Raw genomic sequence first — 20,340 nt, 5'->3', positions numbered from 1 at the left:
ACCCCCAAAATTCGATACTTTTACCTCCAAAAATTCACATTTGACCCCAAAATCTCCCAATTTTATCCAAAAATCCCCAATTTTACCTCCAAGATTCACATTTCTACCTCAGAAAAAATCTGATTTTTGCCCCAAAATCCCCAATTTTACTCCAAAATTTTGACTCCAAATCCCCAATTTTTACCCCAAAATTCGGAATTTTTACCCCAAATCCCAAACTTTGCCTAAAAAATCCGATTTTGCCCCCAAAATTCCCATTTTTTATCTAAAAAATGACCAAATTTAATCCAAATTTTCCCTTTTTTTAATGAGAAATGTCCCAGTTTGGGCTCAGGGGTCACTCAGGGCTTGCTCAGTGACCAGGCCAAGGTCACTCTGTGGTCACTCAGTGGTCACTCAATGGTCACTTTGTGGTCACTCAGTGGTCACTCAATGGTCACTCAGTGGTCACTCAATGGTCACTTTGTGGTCACTTCCAGGTCACTCAGTGGTCACTCAATGGTCACTCAGTGGTCACTCAATGGTCACTTTGTGGTCACTCAATGATCACTCAGTGGTCACTCAATGGTCACATTGTGGTCACTCAGTGGTCACTCCATGGTCACTCAGTGGTCACTCAATGGTCACTTTGTGGTCACTCAATGGTCACTCAATGGTCACTTTGTGGTCACTTCCAGGGCCACTCTGGGGTCACTCAGTGGTCACTCAGTGGTCACTTTGGGGTCACTTCAAGGCCATTCCAGTGGTCACTCAGTGGTCACTCAATGGTCACTCAGGGGTCACTCCAAGGCCATTCCAGTGGTCACTTCATGGTCACTTCCAATGGTCATTCAGGGATCAATTCAAGGCCATTTCAGTGGTCACTCAGCAGTCACTCCGTGGTCACTCAGTGGTCACTCCATGGTCACTCAGAGCCCAGTGGTCACTCAGTGGTCACTCCATGGTCACTCAGTGGTCACTCAGTGGTCACTCTGTGGTCACTCATTGGTCACTCAATGGTCACTTCCATGGGTCACTCTCTGGTCACTTTGTGGTCACTCCAAGGCCATTCCAGTGGTCACTCAATGGTCACTTCATGGTCACTTCCAATGGTCACTCAGTGGTCACTCCATGGTCACTCAGTGGTCACTCAGTGGTCACTCAGTGGTCACTCACAGCCCAGTGGTCACTCAGTGGTCACTCAGTGGTCACTCCATGGTCACTCAGTGGTCACTCCGTGGTCACTCCTGCCCGCAGAACGCTGCGTGAGCCCCCAGGGCGACCCCTCCGGCCGCGGCGATGGCGACTTCGGCCACCAGAGTGACCACAGCAACGGCCAGAGGCTGCTGGGGGAGGGGCACCTGCGGACAGAGGTCACCAGGGGTCACTCGGGGGTCACTCAGGGGTCACTCTGTGGTCACTCAGGGGTCACTCAGGGGTCACTCAGGGGTCACTTAGGGGTCATTTTTGGGGCATTATTTGGCCATTTTGGGTCATTGGTCACTCAGTGGTCACTCAGTGGTCACTCATTGGTCACTCTGTGCTCACTCATTGGTCACTCATAGGTCACTCAATGGTCACTCATTGGTCACTCATTGGTCACTCTGTGGTCACTCATTGGTCACTCAATGGTCACTCATTGGTCACTCCAATGGTCACTCTGTGGTCACTCATTGGTCACTCTGTGGTCACTCATTGGTCACTCATTGGTCACTCATTGGTCACTCTGTGGTCACTCAGTGGTCACTTATTGGTCACTCATTGCTCACTCAGGGGTCATTTTTGGGGCATTTTTTGGCCATTTTGGGTCATTGGTCACTCATTGGTCACTCATTGGTCACTCATTGGTCACTCATTGGTCACTCAATGGTCACTCATTGGTCACTCATTGGTCACTCAGTGGTCACTCATGGGTCACTCATTGGTCACTGGGGTCACTCATTGGTCACTCATTGGTCACTCTCTGGTCACTCATTGGTCACTCAGTGGTCACTCAATGGTCACTCTCTGGTCACTCATTGGTCACTCAGTGGTCACTCATTGGTCACTCATTGGTCACTCAGGGGTCACTCAGGGGTCAAAGGTCACTGACCTGCTCACTCAGGTTGTTGTAGGCGTTCCCGTAGGCTCCGCCCCCCACAAGCCCCTCCCCCAGCGCCAGCGCCGCAGCCACGCCCAGCCCGGGCAGGAGATGATTGACAGCCACGGCAGCCAATAGGAAGGAGGCCAGCAGCACCTGGGGGCGGGGCCAGGGAAAGAATGGGGGGGGAAAAGAGGAAAATTTGGTTAAAAATGGGGATGGGAATTGGGGGAAAATTGGGGGATTTGGGAAAATAATTGGGGGAAATTTTAGGGGAAAATTTGGGGGAAATTTTAGGGAAAAAATTGGGGGAAATTTTAGGGGAAAATTTGGGGGAAAATGGGGGGAAAATGTGGGAAAAAGGTAAAAAATGGGAATTAAATTGGGGGAAATTGGGAAAATTGGGGAAAAAATGGGAAAAAATTGGGGGAAAAGGGGGAAAAAAGGTAGAAAATGGGAATTAAATTTGGGGGAAAATTGGGGGGAAATGAGGGAAAATTTGAATAAAATTTGAGATATTTGGGGGAATTTGGGGTAAAGAGGGAAAAAAGAGTTAAAAATGGGAAATAAAATGGGGAAAATTGGGGAAAATTTTGAGGAAATTGGGGGGAAAATTGGGGGGAAAATTGGGGAAAAATTGGGGGAAAATTGGGGGGAAATTGAGAAAAATCGGGGGAAAATTTGGGTTAAAAAAGGGAATTAAAGTGGGATTAAAATGGGTTTAAAATGGGGTTTGAGGGGATCTGTGGGGCACATTTGGGATCTATGGGGCAGATTTGGGATCTATGGGGCAGATTTGGGGTCTGTGGGGGGAGATTTAGGGTCTATGGGGCAGATTTGGGATCTATGGGGCAGATTTGGGACCTATGGGGCACATTTGGGATCTATGGGGTCAGGGATGATCTATGGGGCACATTTGGGGTCTATGGGGCACATTTGGGGTCTGTGGGGCAGATTTGGGACCTATGGGACACATTTGGGATCTATGGGGTCAGGGATGATCTATGGGGCAGGTTTGGGATCAATAGGGCAGTTTTAGGGTCTATGGGGCACATTTGGGGTCTATGGGGTCAGACTGAGCTCTATGGGGCACTTTTGGGGTCTATGGGGCACATTTGGGTTCTATGGGGCACATTTGGGGTCTATAGGGTCAGGGATGATCTATGGGGCACATTTGGGGTCTGTGGGGCAGATTTGGGATCTATGGGGCACATTTGGGATCTATGGGGCACATTTGGGATCTATGGGGTCAGGGATAATCTATAGGGCAGTATTGGGATCTATGGGGCAGATTTGGGGTCTATGGGGTCAAGGATGATCTATAGGGCAATATTGGGATCTATGGGGCACATTTGGGCTCTATGGGGCACATTTGGGATCTATGGGGCAGATTTGGGGTCTATGGGGCAGATTTGGGGTCTATGGGGCAGGATTGGGATCCATGGGGCAGATTTGGGATCTATGGAGTCTGACTGGGATCTATGGGGCACATTTGGGATCTATGGGGTCAGGAATGATCTATGGGGCAGGATTGGGATCTTTGGGGCACTTTTGGGATCTGTGGGGCAGTTTTGGGATCTATGGGGCAGATTTGGGATCTATGGGGTCAGGGATGATCTATGGGGCACATTTGGGGTCTATGGGGCAGATTTAGGGTCTGTGGGGCAGATTTAGGGATCTATGGGGCACATTTGGGATCTATTGGGATCTCTGGGGCACATTTGGGGTCTATGGGGCAGATTTGGGGTCTGTGGGGCAGATTTGGGATCTATGGGGTCAGGGATGATCTATAGGGCAGTATTGGGATCTATGGGGTCCAACTATGATCTATAGGGCAGTATTGGGATCTATGGGGTCAGGGATGATCTATAGGGCAGTATTGGGATCTATGGGGCAGATTTGGGATCTATGGGGCAGATTTGGGCTCTGTGGGTCCCACCTGTGCCAGCACCAGCCCCCAGAGGGATCTATGGGGCAGATTTGGGATTTATGGGGTCAGGGATGATCTATAGGGCAGTATTGGGATCTATGGGGTCAAACTATGATCTATAGGGCAGTATTGGGATCTATGGGGTCAGGGACGATCTATAGGGCAGTACTGGGATCTATGGGGCAGATTTGGGATCTGTGGGGCACATTTGGGATCTATGGGGTCAGGGATGATCAATGGGGCAATATTGGGATCTATGGGGCACATTTGGGATCTATGGGGCACATTTGGGGTCTATGGGGCACATTTGGGATCTATGGGGCAGATTTGGGATCTATTGGGATCTCTGGGGCACATTTGGGGTCTATGGGGCAGATTTGGGGTCTGAGGGGCAGATTTGGGATTTATGGGGTCAGGGATGATCTATAGGGCAGTATTGGGATCTATGGGGTCAAACTATGATCTATAGGGCAGTATTGGGATCTATGGGGTCAGGGACGATCTATAGGGCAGTACTGGGATCTATGGGGCAGATTTGGGATCTGTGGGGCACATTTGGGATCTATGGGGTCAGGGATGATCAATGGGGCAATATTGGGATCTATGGGGCAGATTTGGGGTCTATGGGGCAGATTTGGGGTCTATGGGGTCAAGGATGATCTATAGGGCAATATTGGGATCTATGGGGCAGATTTGGGGTCTATGGGGTCAAGGATGATCTATAGGGCAATATTGGGATCTATGGGGCAGATTTGGGGTCTATGGGGCAGATTTGGGATCTATGGGGTCAGGAATGATCTATGGGGCACATTTGGGATCTATGGGGTAGGATCAGGATCTATGGGGCAGTATTGGGGTCTATGGGGTAGGATTGGGCTCTGTGGGGCAGATTTGGGATCTATGGGGTCAGACTGGGCTCTATGGGGCAGTATTGGGATCTATGGGGCAGATTTGGGATCTGTGGGGTCAGGGATGATCTATGGGGCACATTTGGGGTCTATGGGGTCAGGGATAATCTATAGGGCAGTATTGGGATCTATGGGGTCCAACTATGATCTATAGGGCAGATTTGGGATCTATGGGGTCAGGGATAATCTATAGGGCAGTATTGGGATCTATGGGGCAGATTTGGGATCTATGGGGCACATTTAGGATCTATGGGGCAGATTTGGGCTCTGTGGGTCCCACCTGTGCCAGCACCAGCCCCCAGAGGGATCTATGGGGCAGATTTGGGATTTATGGGGTCAGGGATGATCTATAGGGCAGTATTGGGATCTATGGGGTCAAACTATGATCTATAGGGCAGTATTGGGATCTATGGGGTCAAACTATGATCTATAGGGCAGTATTGGGATCTATGGGGTCAGGGACGATCTATAGGGCAGTACTGGGATCTATGGGGCAGATTTGGGATCTGTGGGGCACATTTGGGATCTATGGGGTCAGGGATGATCAATGGGGCAATATTGGGATCTATGGGGCACATTTGGGATCTATGGGGCACATTTGGGGTCTATGGGGCACATTTGGGATCTATGGGGCAGATTTGGGATCTATTGGGATCTCTGGGGCACATTTGGGGTCTATGGGGCAGATTTGGGGTCTGAGGTGCAGATTTGGGATCTATGGGGTCAGGGATGATCTATAGGGCAGTATTGGGATCTATGGGGTCCAACTATGATCTATAGGGCAGTATTGGGATCTATGGGGTCAGGGATGATCTATAGGGCAGATTTGGGATCTATGGGGCACATTTAGGATCTTTGGGTCAGTTTTAGGCTCTGTGGGTCCCACCTGTGCCAGCGCCAGCCCCCAGAGGCGCCGCAGGCGGAGGCAGCGCAGGGACGAGCGCGAGACGAAGACGCCGGCCTGGTACAGCAGCTGCAGCCTGCGGGCAGGAAGGGGTTAAACACACGGGGGGGGGCAGGAAAGGGTTAAAAACACGGGGCAGGAAGGGGTTAAAAAACGGGGCAGGAAAGGGTTAAAACACGGGGCAGGAAGGGGTTAAAGGTGGGGCAGGAACTGGTTAAAGATGGGGTTAAACACGGGGCAGGAAAGGGTTAAACACCAGGTTAAACACAGGGCAGGAAAGGGTTAAACGGGGGGATTTTTTGGGGGGTAAAAAATTGGGAATTTTGGGGTTAAATGTGGGGCAGGAAAGGGTTAAAACACGGGGTTAAACACGGGGCAGGAAAGGGTTAAACGGGGGGATTTGGGGGTAAAAAAATGGGAATTTTTGAGGATAAAAATTGGGAACTTGGGGGATTTAAAATTGGGAATTTTGGGGCTAAACGTGGGGCAGGAAAGGGTTAAAGGTGGGGCAGAAAGGGTTAAATTAAACACGGGGATATTTGGGGTATTTAAAATTGGGAATTTTTGGGATTGAAAAGTTGGGAGGTTTTTGGGTTAAAAAATTGGGAATTTTGGGGTTAAATGTGGGGTAGGAAAGGGTTAAATGTGGGGTTAAACACGGGGCAGGAAAGGGTTAAACGGGGGGATTTTGGGGTAAAAAATTGGGAATTTTTGAGGATTAAAAATTGGGAATTTTGGGGTTAAAAACACGGGGCAGGAAAGGGTTAAAGGTGGGGTTAAACACGGGGATTTTTGGGGTAAAACATTGGGAATTTGGGAGGTTAAAAATTGGGAATTTTGGGGTAAATGTGGGGCAGGAAAGGGTTAAAAACACAGGTTATGAAAGGGTTAAACATGGGTTTAAAAACACGGGGCAGGAAGGGGTTAAAGGTGGGGTTAAACATGGGGATTTTTGGGGTAAAAAATTGGGAATTTGGGGGATTTAAAATGGGGAATTTTTGGGGATAAAAATTGGGAATTTTGGGGTAAATGTGGGGCAGGAAAGGGTTAAACGTGGGGTTAAACACGGGGATTTTTTGGGGTAAAAAATTGGGAATTGGGGGATTTAAAATGGGGAATTTTTGGGATTGAAATTTGGGAATTTTTGGGTTAAACGTGGGGCAGGAAAGGGTTAAAGATGGGGATATTTGGGGGATTTAAAATGGGGAATTTTGGGGATTGAAACGTTGGGAGGTTTTTGGGTTAAAAATTTGGGAATTTTGGGGTTAAATGTGGGGCAGGAAAGGGTTAAAACACGGGGTTAAACACAGGGCAGGAAAGGGTTAAACACGGGGATTTTTGGGGTAAAAAATTGGGAATTTTTGAGGATAAAAATTGGGAACTTGGGGGATTTAAAATTGGGAATTTTGGGGTTAAAGGTGGGGCAGGAAAGGGTTAAAAACACGGGGAAGGAAAGGGCTAAACGTGAGGTCAAACACGGGGATTTTTGGGGTAAAAAATTGGAATTTGGGGGATGTAAAATGGGGAATTTTTGGGTTAAAAATTGGGAATTTTGGGGTAAATGTGGGGCAGGAAAAGGTTAAAAACACAGGGCAGGAAAGGGTTAAACATGGGTTTAAAAACATTGGGCAGGAAGGGGTTAAAGGTGGGGTTAAACATGGGGATTTTTGGGGTAAAAAATTGGGAATTTGGGGGATTTAAAATGGGGAATTTTTGGGGATAAAAATTGGGAATTTTGGGGTAAATGTGGGGCAGGAAAGGGTTAAACGTGGGGTTAAACACGGGGATTTTTTGGGGTAAAACATTGGGAATTTGGGGGATTTAAAATGGGGAATTTTTGGGATTGAAATTTGGGAATTTTTGGGTTAAACGTGGGGCAGGAAAGGGTTAAAGATGGGGATATTTGGGGGATTTAAAATGGGGAATTTTGGGGATTGAAACGTTGGGAGGTTTTTGGGTTAAAAATTTGGGAATTTTGGGGTTAAATGTGGGGCAGGAAAGGGTTAAAACACGGGGTTAAACACAGGGCAGGAAAGGGTTAAACACGGGGATTTTTGGGGTAAAAAATTGGGAATTTTTGAGGATAAAAATTGGGAACTTGGGGGATTTAAAATTGGGAATTTTGGGGTTAAAGGTGGGGCAGGAAAGGGTTAAAAACACGGGGAAGGAAAGGGCTAAACGTGAGGTCAAACACGGGGATTTTTGGGGTAAAAAATTGGAATTTGGGGGATGTAAAATGGGGAATTTTTGGGTTAAAAATTGGGAATTTTGGGGTAAATGTGGGGCAGGAAAAGGTTAAAAACACAGGGCAGGAAAGGGTTAAACATGGGTTTAAAAACATTGGGCAGGAAGGGGTTAAAGGTGGGGTTAAACATGGGGATTTTTGGGGTAAAAAATTGGGAATTTGGGGGATTTAAAATGGGGAATTTTTGGGGATAAAAATTGGGAATTTTGGGGTAAATGTGGGGCAGGAAAGGGTTAAACGTGGGGTTAAACACGGGGATTTTTTGGGGTAAAACATTGGGAATTTGGGGGATTTAAAATGGGGAATTTTTGGGATTGAAATTTGGGAATTTTTGGGTTAAACGTGGGGCAGGAAAGGGTTAAACACGGGGATTTTCGGGGTTAAAAATTGAGAATTTTGGGCGTTGAAAATTTCAGACTGTTTGGATAAAACCCAGAGAATTTTGGGGTTAAAAATTGGGAAATTTGGGACTGAACACGGCGCAGGAAAGGGTTAAAGGTGGGCAGGAAGGGGTTAAAAACACGGGGATTTTTGGGGTAAAAAAATAGGAATTTGGGGGATTTAAAATTGGGAATTTTTGGGATTGAAAAAGGGTGTTTTGGGGTTAAAAATTGGGAGTTTTGCGGCTGAAAATTAAGAATTTTGGGGTTAAAAATTTTGGAATTTCGGGATTGAAATTGGGACTTTTGGGGGGTTTAAATTGGAAATTTCGGGCTTGGAAATGGAGAATTTGGGGACTTAAAATTTTAGAATTTTGGGGTAAAAACGGCCAATTTTGGGGCGGGGTCACTCACGTGCGGTACTGGGCGCTGTGGGGGAGGGGCGAGGAGGGGAAGTAGAGCAGCTCCATCTGCGGGGGGGGAGGGGCCAGGGCTGGGGGCGGGGCCGAGCAGCCCTGACCCCGCCCCCATGGCACCGAGCTCCTCCCACATCCACAAATTCCATTTCAGCCCCGCCCACATCACAATTCCAACATTTTTGCCCCTCCCACATCACAATTCCGCCATTTTAGCCCCGCCCACATCACAATTCCGACATTTTAGCCCCTCCCACACCCACAAATTCCATCTTAGCCCCGCCCACATCACAATTCCACCATTTTAGCTCCTCCCACATCCCTTTAAGCCACGCCCACATCACAATTCTGCCATTTTAGCCCCGCCCCCACCCCAATTCCGCCATCTTGGACCCCTTCCCTACCTCAAATCCGCCATTTTAGCCCCCCCCAATTCCGCCATTTTAGCTCCTCCCACATCCCTTTAAGCCCCTCCCACATCACAATCCCACCATTTTAGCCCCTCCCACATTACAATTCCGCCATTTTAGCCCCGCCCACATCACAATTCCGCCATTTTAGCCCCTGCCCACATCACAATTTTGCCGTTTTAGCCCCGCCCACATCACAATTCCGCCATTTTAGCCCCGCCCACATCACAATTCCACCATTTTAGCCCCGCCCACATCACAATTCCACCATTTTAGCTCCTCCCACATCCCTTTAAGCCACGCCCACATCACAATTCCGCCATTTTAGCCCTGCCCCCATAATTCCGCCATTTTAGCCCCTCCCCTCCACAATCCCGCCATCTTAGCCCCTCCCACATCACAATTCCGCCATTTTAGCCCCTCCCACATCCACAAATTCCATTTTAGCCCCTCCCCATCACAATTTCGCCATTTTAGCTCCTCCCACATCCATTTAAGCCCCTCCCACACCCCAAATCCGCCATTTTGAGTCCCTCCCACACCCCAAATCCGCCATTTTGAGCCCCTCTCGCACCCCAAATCCGCCATTTTAAGCCCCACCCCCACCATTTTAAGCCCCTCCCCCATCCCTCAAACCCCTCCCCCACCCCTTTTGGCCCCTCCCCCTTCCTCAAGCTCCTCCCCCACCCCAAATCCGCCATCTTGAGCCCCTCCCCAACCTCAAATCCGCCATTTTGAGCCCCTTCCCCCCTCCAAATCCGCCATTTTGAGTCCCTCCCGCACCCCAAATCCGCCATTTTAAGCCCCTCCCCCACCACTTTAAACCCCTCCCCTTCCCTTTAAACCCCTCCCCCACCCCTCTAAACCTCCCCACCCCTTTTGGCCCCTCCCCCTTCCTCAAGCTCCTCCCCCACCTCAAATCCGCCATCTTGAGCCCCTCCCCAACCTCAAATCCGCCATTTTGAGCCCCTCCCACCCCAAGTCCGCCATTTTGTGCCCCTTCCCCATCCCCAATTTCACCATTTTTAGCCCCTCCCCCTCCCTTTAAAGCCCCTCCCCATCCCTCAAACCCCTCCCCCACCCCTTTTGGCCCCTCCCCCTTCCTCAAGCTCCTCCCCCACCCCAAATCCGCCATCTTGAGCCCCTCCCCAACCTCAAATCCGCCATTTTGAGCCCCTCCCATCCCAAATCCGCCATTTTGAGCCCCTTCCCCATCCCCAAATTCACCATTTTCAGCCCCTCCCCTTCCCTTTAAGCCCCTCCCCACCCTTTAAGCCCCTCCCCTAGCCCGTTTTAGCCCCGCCCCCTCACCAGCCCCTGGTTGACGAAGTATTCGGCGAAGTAAACGATGCCCAGGGGCGCCCCCTGGCGGAGAGCGGCCTGAAGGGGGCGGGGCTACGTCAGACCACGCCCCCTTTGCCTCCCAAAGCCCCGCCCCCTCCCCAAACCCCACCCCCAAATCCCCCCCCCTCATTTTCCTGCCTTCTCCATATTTGGGGAAGGGGCGGGGTTTGCACCAAGCCCTGCCCTTTCCTTAAGCCCCGCCTCCTTCCTTAAGCCCCGCCCCCTCAAAAATTCAAAATTTCCCCCAGAATTTCCCAATTTTTACCCAAAAATTCCCATTTTAACCCCAAAATTCTCAATTTTTAAGCCAGAATTTCCCAAATTTTAACCCCAAATTTTGAAATTTTACCTCCAAAATTTCCCAAATTTTCACCACAAAACTCCCAAATTTTAACCCCCAAATTCTCCATTTTTAAGCCAAAATCTCCCAATTATTAAACCTAAAAATTCCCAAATTTTAACCCCAAAATTTTGATTTTTGAACCCGAAATTTTCCAATTTTTTACCCTAAATTTTGAAACTTTTAACTCCAAAATTTCCCAAATTTCCAACAAAAATTCCAATTTTTGAACCCAAAATTTCCCCATTTTCTACCCTAAATTTTGAAAATTTAACTCCAAAAATTTCAAATTTTCAACAAAAATTCCAATTGTTGAACCCAAAATTTCCCAATTTTTACCCCCAAAATTCCCAAACTTGATCCCCAAATTCCCAAATTTTAACCCAAAAATTTTTAAATTTTAAACCCCGAAATTCCCAAACTTGATCCCCAAATTCCCAATTTTAACCCAAAAATTCCCCAATTTTTGAACCAAAATTTCCCAAATTTTGATAAAAAATCAAAATTTTCAAAATTTCGTCTCTCAAAATGCCCAAAATTTTAACCCCCAAATTTTCCAAATTTCATCCAAAATTTTCCCCTAAAATTCCAAATTTTTGCCCCAAAATTCCCCTTTAAGCCCCTCCCCTTTGAGCCCCACCCGTTGAAGCCCCGCCCCTTTCTCACCTTGGCCACGCCCCATTTCTCCTCACTGGCCCCGCCCCCTTCATCGGGGTGGGGAAGGGGCGGAGCCGGCCTGGGGGGAGGGGCCGGGCCCAGGAGGAAAAAAAAACTGGGGAGAAAAAGAGGAAAAAAAAGAGAAAAATTAAAACTTAAAATTATTTAAATTAGGGGGAGGGGCCAAGGAAGGCCACGCCCACTATGGAGGGGTGGGGAAATTTGAAATTTGGGGAATTCGGGGTTAAAAATTGAAAGTTTTGGAATTAAATATTTGGGATTTTGGGGTTTAAAATTTGCAATTTTTGGGGTAAAATGTTGAAATTTGGGAATATTGGGATAAAAAATTGGGGATTTTTCAGGTAAAAAGGGGAGTTTTAGGGTCAAAAATTTGGGGATTTTGGAGTAAAAAAAGGGAAATTTGGGGTGAAAATTTGGGATAACAAATTCGGGAATTTTGCAGTAAAAATTTGGGGTAAAAATTTGGTAATTTTTGTGTTAAAAATTTGGGGAAATTAATTGAAAAACTGGGAATTTTGGGGTTAAAATTTGGGAATTTTGGGAGAAAAACTTGGAGATTTTGGGATTGAAATTTCAGAAATTTGGAACTGAAATTTGGGAATTTTGGGATTAAAAATTTGGGGATTTGGGGAATGGAATTTTCTCTAAAAATTCAAAATTTGAGGTAAAAATTTAAAGGTATAAAAAGAGAACTTGGCTGAAAAAAGGCGAATTTTGGGTTTAAAAAGTCGAATTTTTTGGGTTAAAAAAGGGAATTTTGGGTTCAAAAAGGGGAATTTTTTGGGTTATAAACAGGGAATTTTAGGTTTAAAAAGTTGAATTTTTGGGGCTAAAAAAAGGAGAATTTTGGGTTTAAAAAGTTGAATTTTTTGGCTTAAAAAAAAGGGAATTTTGGGGGTTAAAAAAGTTGAAGTTTTGGGGTTTAAAAAGCTGAATTTTTTGGGTTAAAAAAAGGTGAATTTTGGGTTTAAAAAGGGGAATTTTTTGGGTTTAAAAAACGGAATATTCGGATTTAAAAAGTTGAAATTTTTGGGGTTAAAAAAGTTGAACTTTTGGGGTTAAGAAAGGCAATTTTGGGGTTAAAAAAAGGGAATTTCAGGTTAAAAAAGGTGAAATTTTGGGGTTTAAAAAGTTGAAATTTTTGGGTTAAAAAAGGAGAATTTTGGGTCTGACCTTAGCAGCATCAGGGGGGGCAGGGCCAGGAACGGCAGCAGCGCGTGGGGGAGGGGCAGCCACGCCCTCAGCCCCCAGAACCCCAAAGCTCCGCCCAGTCCGGCCGCGCCCGTCCCCGACGACCAATGGGAGAGCCCGGAGCTGCTGGGGGAGGAGCCAAGTTAGAGTGGCCACGCCCACTTCAGAAATTCACCTTTTTGGCCAATTTGGAGCCAATTTTGGGGATTTTTGACCCAATTTTGATGGATTTTGACCCAATTTTGATGGATTTTAAGTTCAGTTTAAAGCCCCACCCACTTTTTGTGTGGCCACGCCCTCCCACAAGAAGCCCCGCCCACTTTAACCCCAACCCAATCAAATTTTGGCTGATTTTGAATAAATTTTGGTGATTTTGGACCCAATTTTGGTGGATTTTAAGCCCATTTTAAAGCCACGCCCACTTCTTCTGTGGCCACGCCCACCCACATGAAGCCCCGCCCACTTGGCCCCGCCCCACTCCCATTTTTGGCTGATTTGGACCAAATTTGGCCAATTTTGCCCCAATTTTTGAATATTTTCACCCCATTTTAAAGCCCCGCCCACTTTTGTGTGGCCACGCCCACCCACATGAAGCCCCGCCCCCTTTGGCACTGCCCCACTCCCATTTATGGCAGATTTGGACCAAATTTTGCCCCCAATTTTTGGATCTTTTCATCCCATTTAAAGCCCCACCCACTTTTTATGTGGCCACGCCCACCCACATGAAGCCCCGCCCACCTGGCCCCAGCCCATTCCTATTTTTAGCAGATTTGGACCAAATTTAGCCAATTTTGCCCCAAATTTTGGGAATTTTGAATCAATCTAATGGAATTTTAACTGCATTTTAGAGCCCCGCCCACTTTTGGTCTAACCACGCCCACCCACTTTAAGCCCCGCCCACTTGGCCACACCCATTTACATTTCTGGCAGCTTTTGACCAAATTTGGCCAATTTGGACCCAATTTTGGTGATTTTGGAACAAATTTTTAAGGCTTTTTACACAATTTTAAAGCCCCGCCCACTTTTTGTCTGGCCACGCCCACCAGAGGAAGCCCCGCCCACCAGGCTCCACCCCCAATCCTTTTTTTTTGTGATTTTGGACCAAATTTGGCCAATTTTGACAAAATTTAGGTGATTTTAAACAAAATTTTATCCAATATTAAAGCCACGCCCACATTGTGTGTGGCCACGCCCACCCACATCAAGCCCCGCCCACTTGGCCCCACCCCTCACCCAAATTTTTATTATTTTGACCAAATTTGGGCCCAAATTTTGATAATTTCAGACCAATTCTATGGAATTTTAACCCCATTTTAAAGCCATGCCCATTTTGGTGTGACCCCGCCCACCAAAATCAAGCCACGCCCACTTGGCCCCACCCCATTCCCATTTGGAGCCAATTTTATCCAAATTTGGCCAATTCTGCCTCATTTTTTTTGCATTTTTTGGTCCCTCCCCCCATTTTGGGGTGTGGCCCAGGTGGGCGTGGCCATCAGGTGTAGCCACGCCCAGCTGAGGTGAGGCCACGCCCCCTTACCTGGGATAGGAGGAGGCCAAGGTCAGGAAGGTGACCTCACCAAGCCCCGCCCCCGCACTGCCCAGAGCCACACCTGGGGGACAAAGAGGGAGCAGAGAGGGACCAATGAGTGACCCCAACCCCAAAAATCACCCCAAAATCCCCAAAAATCCCCCAAAAAAGCCAAAAATAATCTAAAAAAAATCTCAAAAAAATCCCCAAAAATCTAAAAAAAATCCTAAAAAAAACTCAAAAAAAATCTCAAAAAAATCTCAAAAAAATCCCCAAAAATCTCAAAAAAAATCTCAAAAAAATCTCAAAAAAATCCCCCAAAACCCCAAAAAAATCTCAAAAAAATCTCCAAAAAAACTCAAAAAAATCTCAATAAAAAATCTCCAAAAAATCCCAATAAAATCTCAAAAAATCCCCAAAAAATCTCATAAAAAAACCTCAAAAAAATCCCCAAAAATCTCCAAAAAATCCCCAAAAAATCTCATAAAAATCTCAAAAAAATCCCCAAATATTCCCAAAATGCCCCAAAACGACTCTGAGTGACCCTGAGTGTCCCTTGACCAATGAGTGACCAATGAGTGACCACAGAGTGAGCAAGGAGTGACCCCAACCCCAAAAATCACCCCAAAATCCCCAAAAATCCCCAAAAAAAGCCAAAAAACCCCTCAAAAATCCTCAAAAAATCTCCAAAAAATCTGCAAAAAATCTCAAAAAACCTCAAGAAAAAATCCACAAAAAATCTCCGAAAAATCCCACAAAAAATCCCTAAAAATCTCCAAAAAATCTCAAAAATTTCTCAAAAATTCTCAAAAAATCTCTAAAAAAATTTCAATAAAAAATCTCCAAAAAATCCCCAAAAAATCTCAAAAAAATCCTCAAAATATCTCAAAAAAATCCCCAAATATTCCAAAAATGCCCCAAAACGACCCCGAGTGACCCCGAATGACCTCAATTGACCCCTGAGTGACCCCAACCCCAAAATTACCAAAAAAATCTCCAAAAATAAAAAAACGCCAAAAACCACTCAAAAATCTCATAAAAATCTCAAAAAAATCTCCAAAAATTCCCCCCAAAATCCCCGAAAACCTCAAAAAATTCCTAAAAAAACCTCAAAAAAATCTCAAAAAATCCCCCAAAAAATCAAAAAAAAACCTCATAAAAATCTCCAAAAAATCTCAAAAAATTCTCAAAAACATTTCAAAAAAATCTCAAAAAAAAATCTCAAAAAATCTCAAAAAACCTCAAAAAATCTCAAAAAAAATCCCCAAATTATCTCCAAAAATGCTCAAAAAATCTCATAAAAATCCCCAAAAAATCTCAAAAAAATCCCCAAAAAATCTCAAAAAATCCCCAAAAATCTCATAAAAATCTCAAAAAAATCCCCAAATATTCCCAAAATGCCCCAAAACGACTCTGAGTGACCCCGAGTGACTCCGAGTGACCCTGAGTGACCACAAGTGATACCTGAGTGACCCCAACCCCAAAATCACCAAAAAAAATCCCCAAAAATCAAAATAATCTCCAAAAAATCTCCAAAAAATCTCCAAAAAAATCTCAAAAAGTCCCAAAAAATCTTATAGAAATCCCCAAAAAAATCTCATAAAAATCTCCAAAGAATGTCAAAAAGATCCCAAAAAAATCCCCAAAAAGTCTCAAAAAAATCTCAAAAAATATCCAAAAAAATCTCAAAAAATCTCAAAAAAATTCCCCAAAACTTCAAAAAAATCTCAAAAAAATCCTAAAAAAAATCCCAAAAAAATCCCAAAAAAACCTCAAAAAAAAATCTCCAAAAATCCCCAAAAAACCTCAAAAAATCTCAAAAAAATCCTAAAAAAACCTCATCAAAATCTCAAAAAATTCTCATAAAAATCCCCCCAAAATCCCCCAAATATCTCAAAAAAATCCCCAAAAATCCCCCCAAAAATCTAAAAAAAATCTAAAAAAAACCCCAAATATTCCCAAAATGCCCCAAACCGACTCTGAGTGACCCCGAGTGACCCCGAATGACCCCAATTGACCCCAAGTGACCCCAACCCCAAAAATCACCAAAAAATCCCCCAAAAAATCCCCCAAAAAATCCCAAAAAATCCCCAAAGAATGTCAAAAAGATCCCAAAAAAATCTCAAAAAAAATCCCCAAAAATCTCAAAAAATTCCCCAAAAAAATCTCAAAAAAATCCTCAAAAAATCTCCAAAAATCCCCAAAAAATCCCCCAAAAAATCCTTTAAAAATCCCCAAAATTCCCAAAATGCCCCAAAACGACTCTGAGTGACCCCAAGTGACCCCAATTGACCCCGAGTGACCACAAGTGACACCTGAGTGACCCCAACCCCAAAATTACCAAAAAATCTCCAAAAATCCAAAAAAATGCCAGAAAAAAAAAATCTCAAAAAATCACAAAAAAAATCCCCAAAATATCTCCAAAAATGCTCAAAAAATCTCATAAAAATCCCCAAAAAATCTCAAAAAATCCCAAAAAAATCTCATAAAAACCTCAAAAACATCTCAAAAAACCTCAAAAAAAATCCTAAAAAAAACCTCAAAAAAATCTCAAAAAACCTCAATAAAATCTCAAAAAATCCCCAAAAATTCCCCCAAAAAATCCTTAAAAAATCCTAAAAAATTCCCAAAATGCCCCCGAGTGCCCCCGAGTCCCCTCTCACCCCCGAGGCCGCTCAGGGTCCCTTTGGCGGCAGCCACGGCGCTGACGCTGCCCCACAGGCACAGGGCCATGCCCACCACGCGCAACCTGCGGGCAAAAACCACCAAAATTGCCCTTTTTCAACCCAAAATTCCTCTTGAAAAATAAATTCAGTTTCTTCCCCCAAATCTGAAAAAAATTCCCTTTTTTCCCCCCAAAAATTCCAATACTTTCTCAAAAAAATTCTCTTCTTTTTCCCCAAAATTCCAATATTGTCACCAAAAAAATTCCCTTTTTTCCCCCCAAAATTCCAATATTTTCACAAAAAAATTCCCTTTTTTTCCCCCAAAAATTTCAAATATTTTCACAAAAAAATTCCCTTTTTTCCCCCAAAAATTCCAATATTTTCTCAAAAAGAATTCTCTTCTTTTTCCCCAAAATTCCAATATTTTCACCAAAAAATTCCCCTTTTCCCCAAAAATTCCAATATTTTCACAAAAAAATTCCCTTTTTTTTCCCCAAAAATTCCAATATTTTCTCAAAAAAAATCCCTTTTCTCCCCCCAAAATTCCAATATTTTCGCAAAAAAATTCCCTTTTTTCCCCCAAAAAATTTTCACCAAAAAATTCCCTTTTTTCCCCCAAAAATTCCAATATTTTCACAAAAAAATTCCCTTTTTTCCCCCCAAAAATTCCAATATTTTCACAAAAAAATTCCCTTTTTTTCCCCCAAAAATTTCAAGATTTTCTCAAAAAAAATTTCCATTTTTTTCCCCAAAAATTTCAAGATTTTCTCAAAAAATATTCCCTTTTTTCCCCCAAAAATTCCAATATTTTCTTAAAAAATTCCCTTTTTCCCCCAAAAATTCCAATATTTTCACCAAAAAATTCCCTTTTTTTCCCCAAAAAATCCAATATTTTCACAAAAAAATTCCCTTTTTTCCCCCAAAATTCCAATATTTTCTTAAAAAATTCCCTTTTTCCCCCAAAAATTCCAATATTTTCACCAAAAAATTCCCTTTTTTTCCCCCAAAAATTCCAATATTTTCACAAAAAAAAATCCCTTTTTCCCCAAAAATCCCTTAATTAAAAATCAATTTCCTATTTTCCCCCAAAAAATTTCATTTTTTCTCAAAAATTTCCCTTTTACCCCTTCAATTTTCCCCTCAGATTTTCCAATTTTCCCCCCCAAAATTTCCAATTCCCCTCACTCCCCTTTAAGCCCCGCCCCCTTAAGCCCCGCCCCTTTCCCTTTTACCCCTTCAATTTTCCCCAATCCCCTTTAAGCTCCGCCCCCTTAGGCCCCGCCCATTTATCTCCGCTTCCTTAAGCCACGCCCCTTTAAGCCCCGCCCCCTTTAAGCCCCGCCTCTTTCTCACCTGTCAGGCAGGTAAGGCCCCACCAGGGGCAGCAGCAGCTTCACCACCAGGGCGGGGACGACATCGGCCAATAGGACGGCCTGAGGAGCCACGCCCCTTTAAGCCCCTCCCCTTTATGCCCCACCCATTTAAACCCCACCCCCTCAAACCCCCAAAATTTTACACCCCACCCCTTTAAGCTCCGCCCCTTAAACCTCCAAAAATTTAAGCCCCACCCACTTAAACCCTGCCCCTTTCAGCTGCTCCCATTTAAGCCCCTCCCATTTAAGCCCCACCCTTTCAAGCCCCTCCCACTTAATTCCCACCCCTTAAGCCCCGCCCTTTAATCCCCATCCCTTTCAATTGCTCCCATTTATGCCCCGCCCTTTAAGCCCCGCCCACTTAAGCCCCTCCCCTTGAAACCTTTCCTATTTTAGCCCCACCCATTCAATTCCCTCCTATTTAATCCCTACTCTGGAAGCCACACCCACTTAAGCCCCACCCCCTTAAGCCCCACCCCTAAACCTCCAAAAAATTAAGCCCCACCCACTTAAACCCTGCCCCTTTCAGCTCCTCCCATTTAAACCCCACCCCTTTAAGCCCCACCCCTTCAAGTCCCTCCTATTTAATCCCTACTCTTGAAGCCCCACCCACTTAAGCCCCACCCACTTAAGCCCCACCCCCTAAACCACCAAAAATTTAGGCCCCACCCACTTAAACCCTGCCCTTTTTAGCTCTACCCATTTAAGCCCCACCCCTTTACCCCAACCTTTAAGCCCCGCCCATTTTAACCTCTCCTATTTAAACTCCACCCCATTAATCTCTGCCCACTTAAGCCCCACCCATCAAGGCCACTCCCATTCAAGCCCCACCCCTTTAAGCCACCCCCATTTAAGCCCCACCCCTTTAAACCCTTTCCCAGTTAATTCCCACCCATTTAGTCCCCACCCAGTTAAGCCCCGCCCCCTTTAAGCCCCACCCACCCCAGTCCCCACAGGATCGCAGTCGTGCCGGCTCCGATTCCGCCGCTCTTCCCCCTAAAAAACCCGGGAAAAAATCCCCCAACAACCAATCAGAAAAGGGGGCGTGGCCTTTCCAAAAGGGGCGTGGCTACTACAAAACAGGGTGTGGCCCAAAAGTGGGCGTGGCCACTCACGGGGCGTGGCTCCAGCAGGTCACGGGCGGCGCTGAGCATCACCACATAGGGGAGGTTGTTACAGAGGCCCAAAATCCTGCGGAGGGCGGGGCTTAGAGGGGCGTGGCCACGCGAGTGGGCGTGGTCACACCTGGGTGTGGCACGCCTGAAAGAGGCGTGGTTTTGGGGGGAGGGGAGGGGTGAAAAGGTGAGGTTTTGGCGGGAAATTTTGGGGGGTTGAAGTCGGAAGGGGCTTGGGGGCGTGGTCTAAAAAGGGGGCGGGGCACTCACCAAAAAGCGGCTCCGATTCGCCAGGAGGAGGCCGGAGGGGAAGGGGGAGGCGGGGAATGGCCGGAGTCTTCGTCTGAGGGGGAGAGGAGAAGTTTGGAAGGGATTTTGGGGGAAATTTGGCAGATTTTGGGGTCGGTTTTATATCTCCCTGCCCGTTTTACGGCCCCCTTCCCCGCTCCCTTTTCCCCTTCCCGAGTCCATTCCCGGCTCCTTATCCCGCTTTTAATTCCAGGTTTTTATCCTGAATTCCCGGTTTTTATCCCCACTTTTGTTCCCCGTTTTTGCCTCTCACCCGGCGGCAGCAGCGGTTCCTCGTCCGCCATGTTGGGAGCCGGTCATGTGACACGGCGAGCACGTGACTTTTCCAAAGCAAATCCATATTTGGAAATATGTGGGCGTGGCTTTAAGCGAGGAAAATCCATAGTAGGCGATGAGGGGGCGTGGCTTTGTCTCGAGCGTATCCATATAAGGAATATTGCGGGCGTGATTTAAGCTCAGTGTAAATAATACTATATAGAGGAGGCTTGTGCCATATAAGGAAAAATAGGCGTGTCTTTAACCATTTATGGTGTAATGTGGGCGT

The 20,340-nt window shown here is 45.7% G+C and overlaps 1 protein-coding gene across 7 annotated transcripts; it reads right to left on the bottom strand.

The window, feature by feature from the left end:
- Positions 1-281: 281 nt before the first annotated feature.
- CLN3 (CLN3 lysosomal/endosomal transmembrane protein, battenin) lies at positions 282-20,181 on the bottom strand. 7 transcript variants are annotated; one of them, XR_011677514.1, is made up of 15 exons: positions 20,050-20,177; positions 19,758-19,830; positions 19,488-19,563; positions 19,315-19,368; positions 18,353-18,432; positions 16,997-17,082; positions 14,343-14,415; positions 12,788-12,931; positions 11,603-11,708; positions 10,564-10,632; positions 8,841-8,896; positions 5,784-5,877; positions 2,072-2,215; positions 762-1,340; positions 282-682 (listed from the first exon to the last, which is right to left on the bottom strand). XR_011677514.1 is itself a non-coding variant. In XM_071419433.1 (14 exons), exons 1-14 carry the CDS (start codon positions 20,078-20,080, stop codon positions 1,221-1,223), a joined length of 1,206 nt encoding a protein of 401 aa, XP_071275534.1. In that variant the 5' UTR covers positions 20,081-20,177; the 3' UTR covers positions 282-1,220. The 7 variants fall into 7 exon arrangements, 3 of the variants coding, with proteins under 3 accessions (XP_071275534.1, XP_071275535.1, XP_071275536.1); XR_011677515.1 differs by having other exon boundaries at positions 282-684; positions 773-1,340; XR_011677516.1 differs by having other exon boundaries at positions 282-771; positions 1,004-1,340.
- Between the last annotated feature and the right edge of the window lie 159 nt (positions 20,182-20,340).

This window comes from Agelaius tricolor, unplaced genomic scaffold, assembly GCF_023055355.1.
Source record: "Agelaius tricolor isolate 1412-34295 unplaced genomic scaffold, bAgeTri1.0.p SCAF_107, whole genome shotgun sequence".
NCBI lineage: Eukaryota > Metazoa > Chordata > Aves > Passeriformes > Icteridae > Agelaius > Agelaius tricolor.
The sequence above is the reverse complement of the archived record's forward strand: the minus strand, read 5'-3'. Positions and strand labels throughout refer to the sequence as shown.

Excerpts from the sequence above, each read along its gene's own strand:
- CLN3 (XM_071419433.1), bottom strand. The coding sequence starts at position 20,080 with ATGGCGGACGAGGAACCGCTGCTGCCGCCGG. Across the intron at positions 18,433-19,314 it reads GCGATCCTGTGGGGACTGGG|GCCGTCCTATTGGCCGATGT; the intron begins GTGGGTGGGGCT and ends GTGGCTCCTCAG. Across the intron at positions 12,932-14,342 it reads TTGGCCTCCTCCTATCCCAG|CAGCTCCGGGCTCTCCCATT; the intron begins GTAAGGGGGCGT and ends CTCCTCCCCCAG.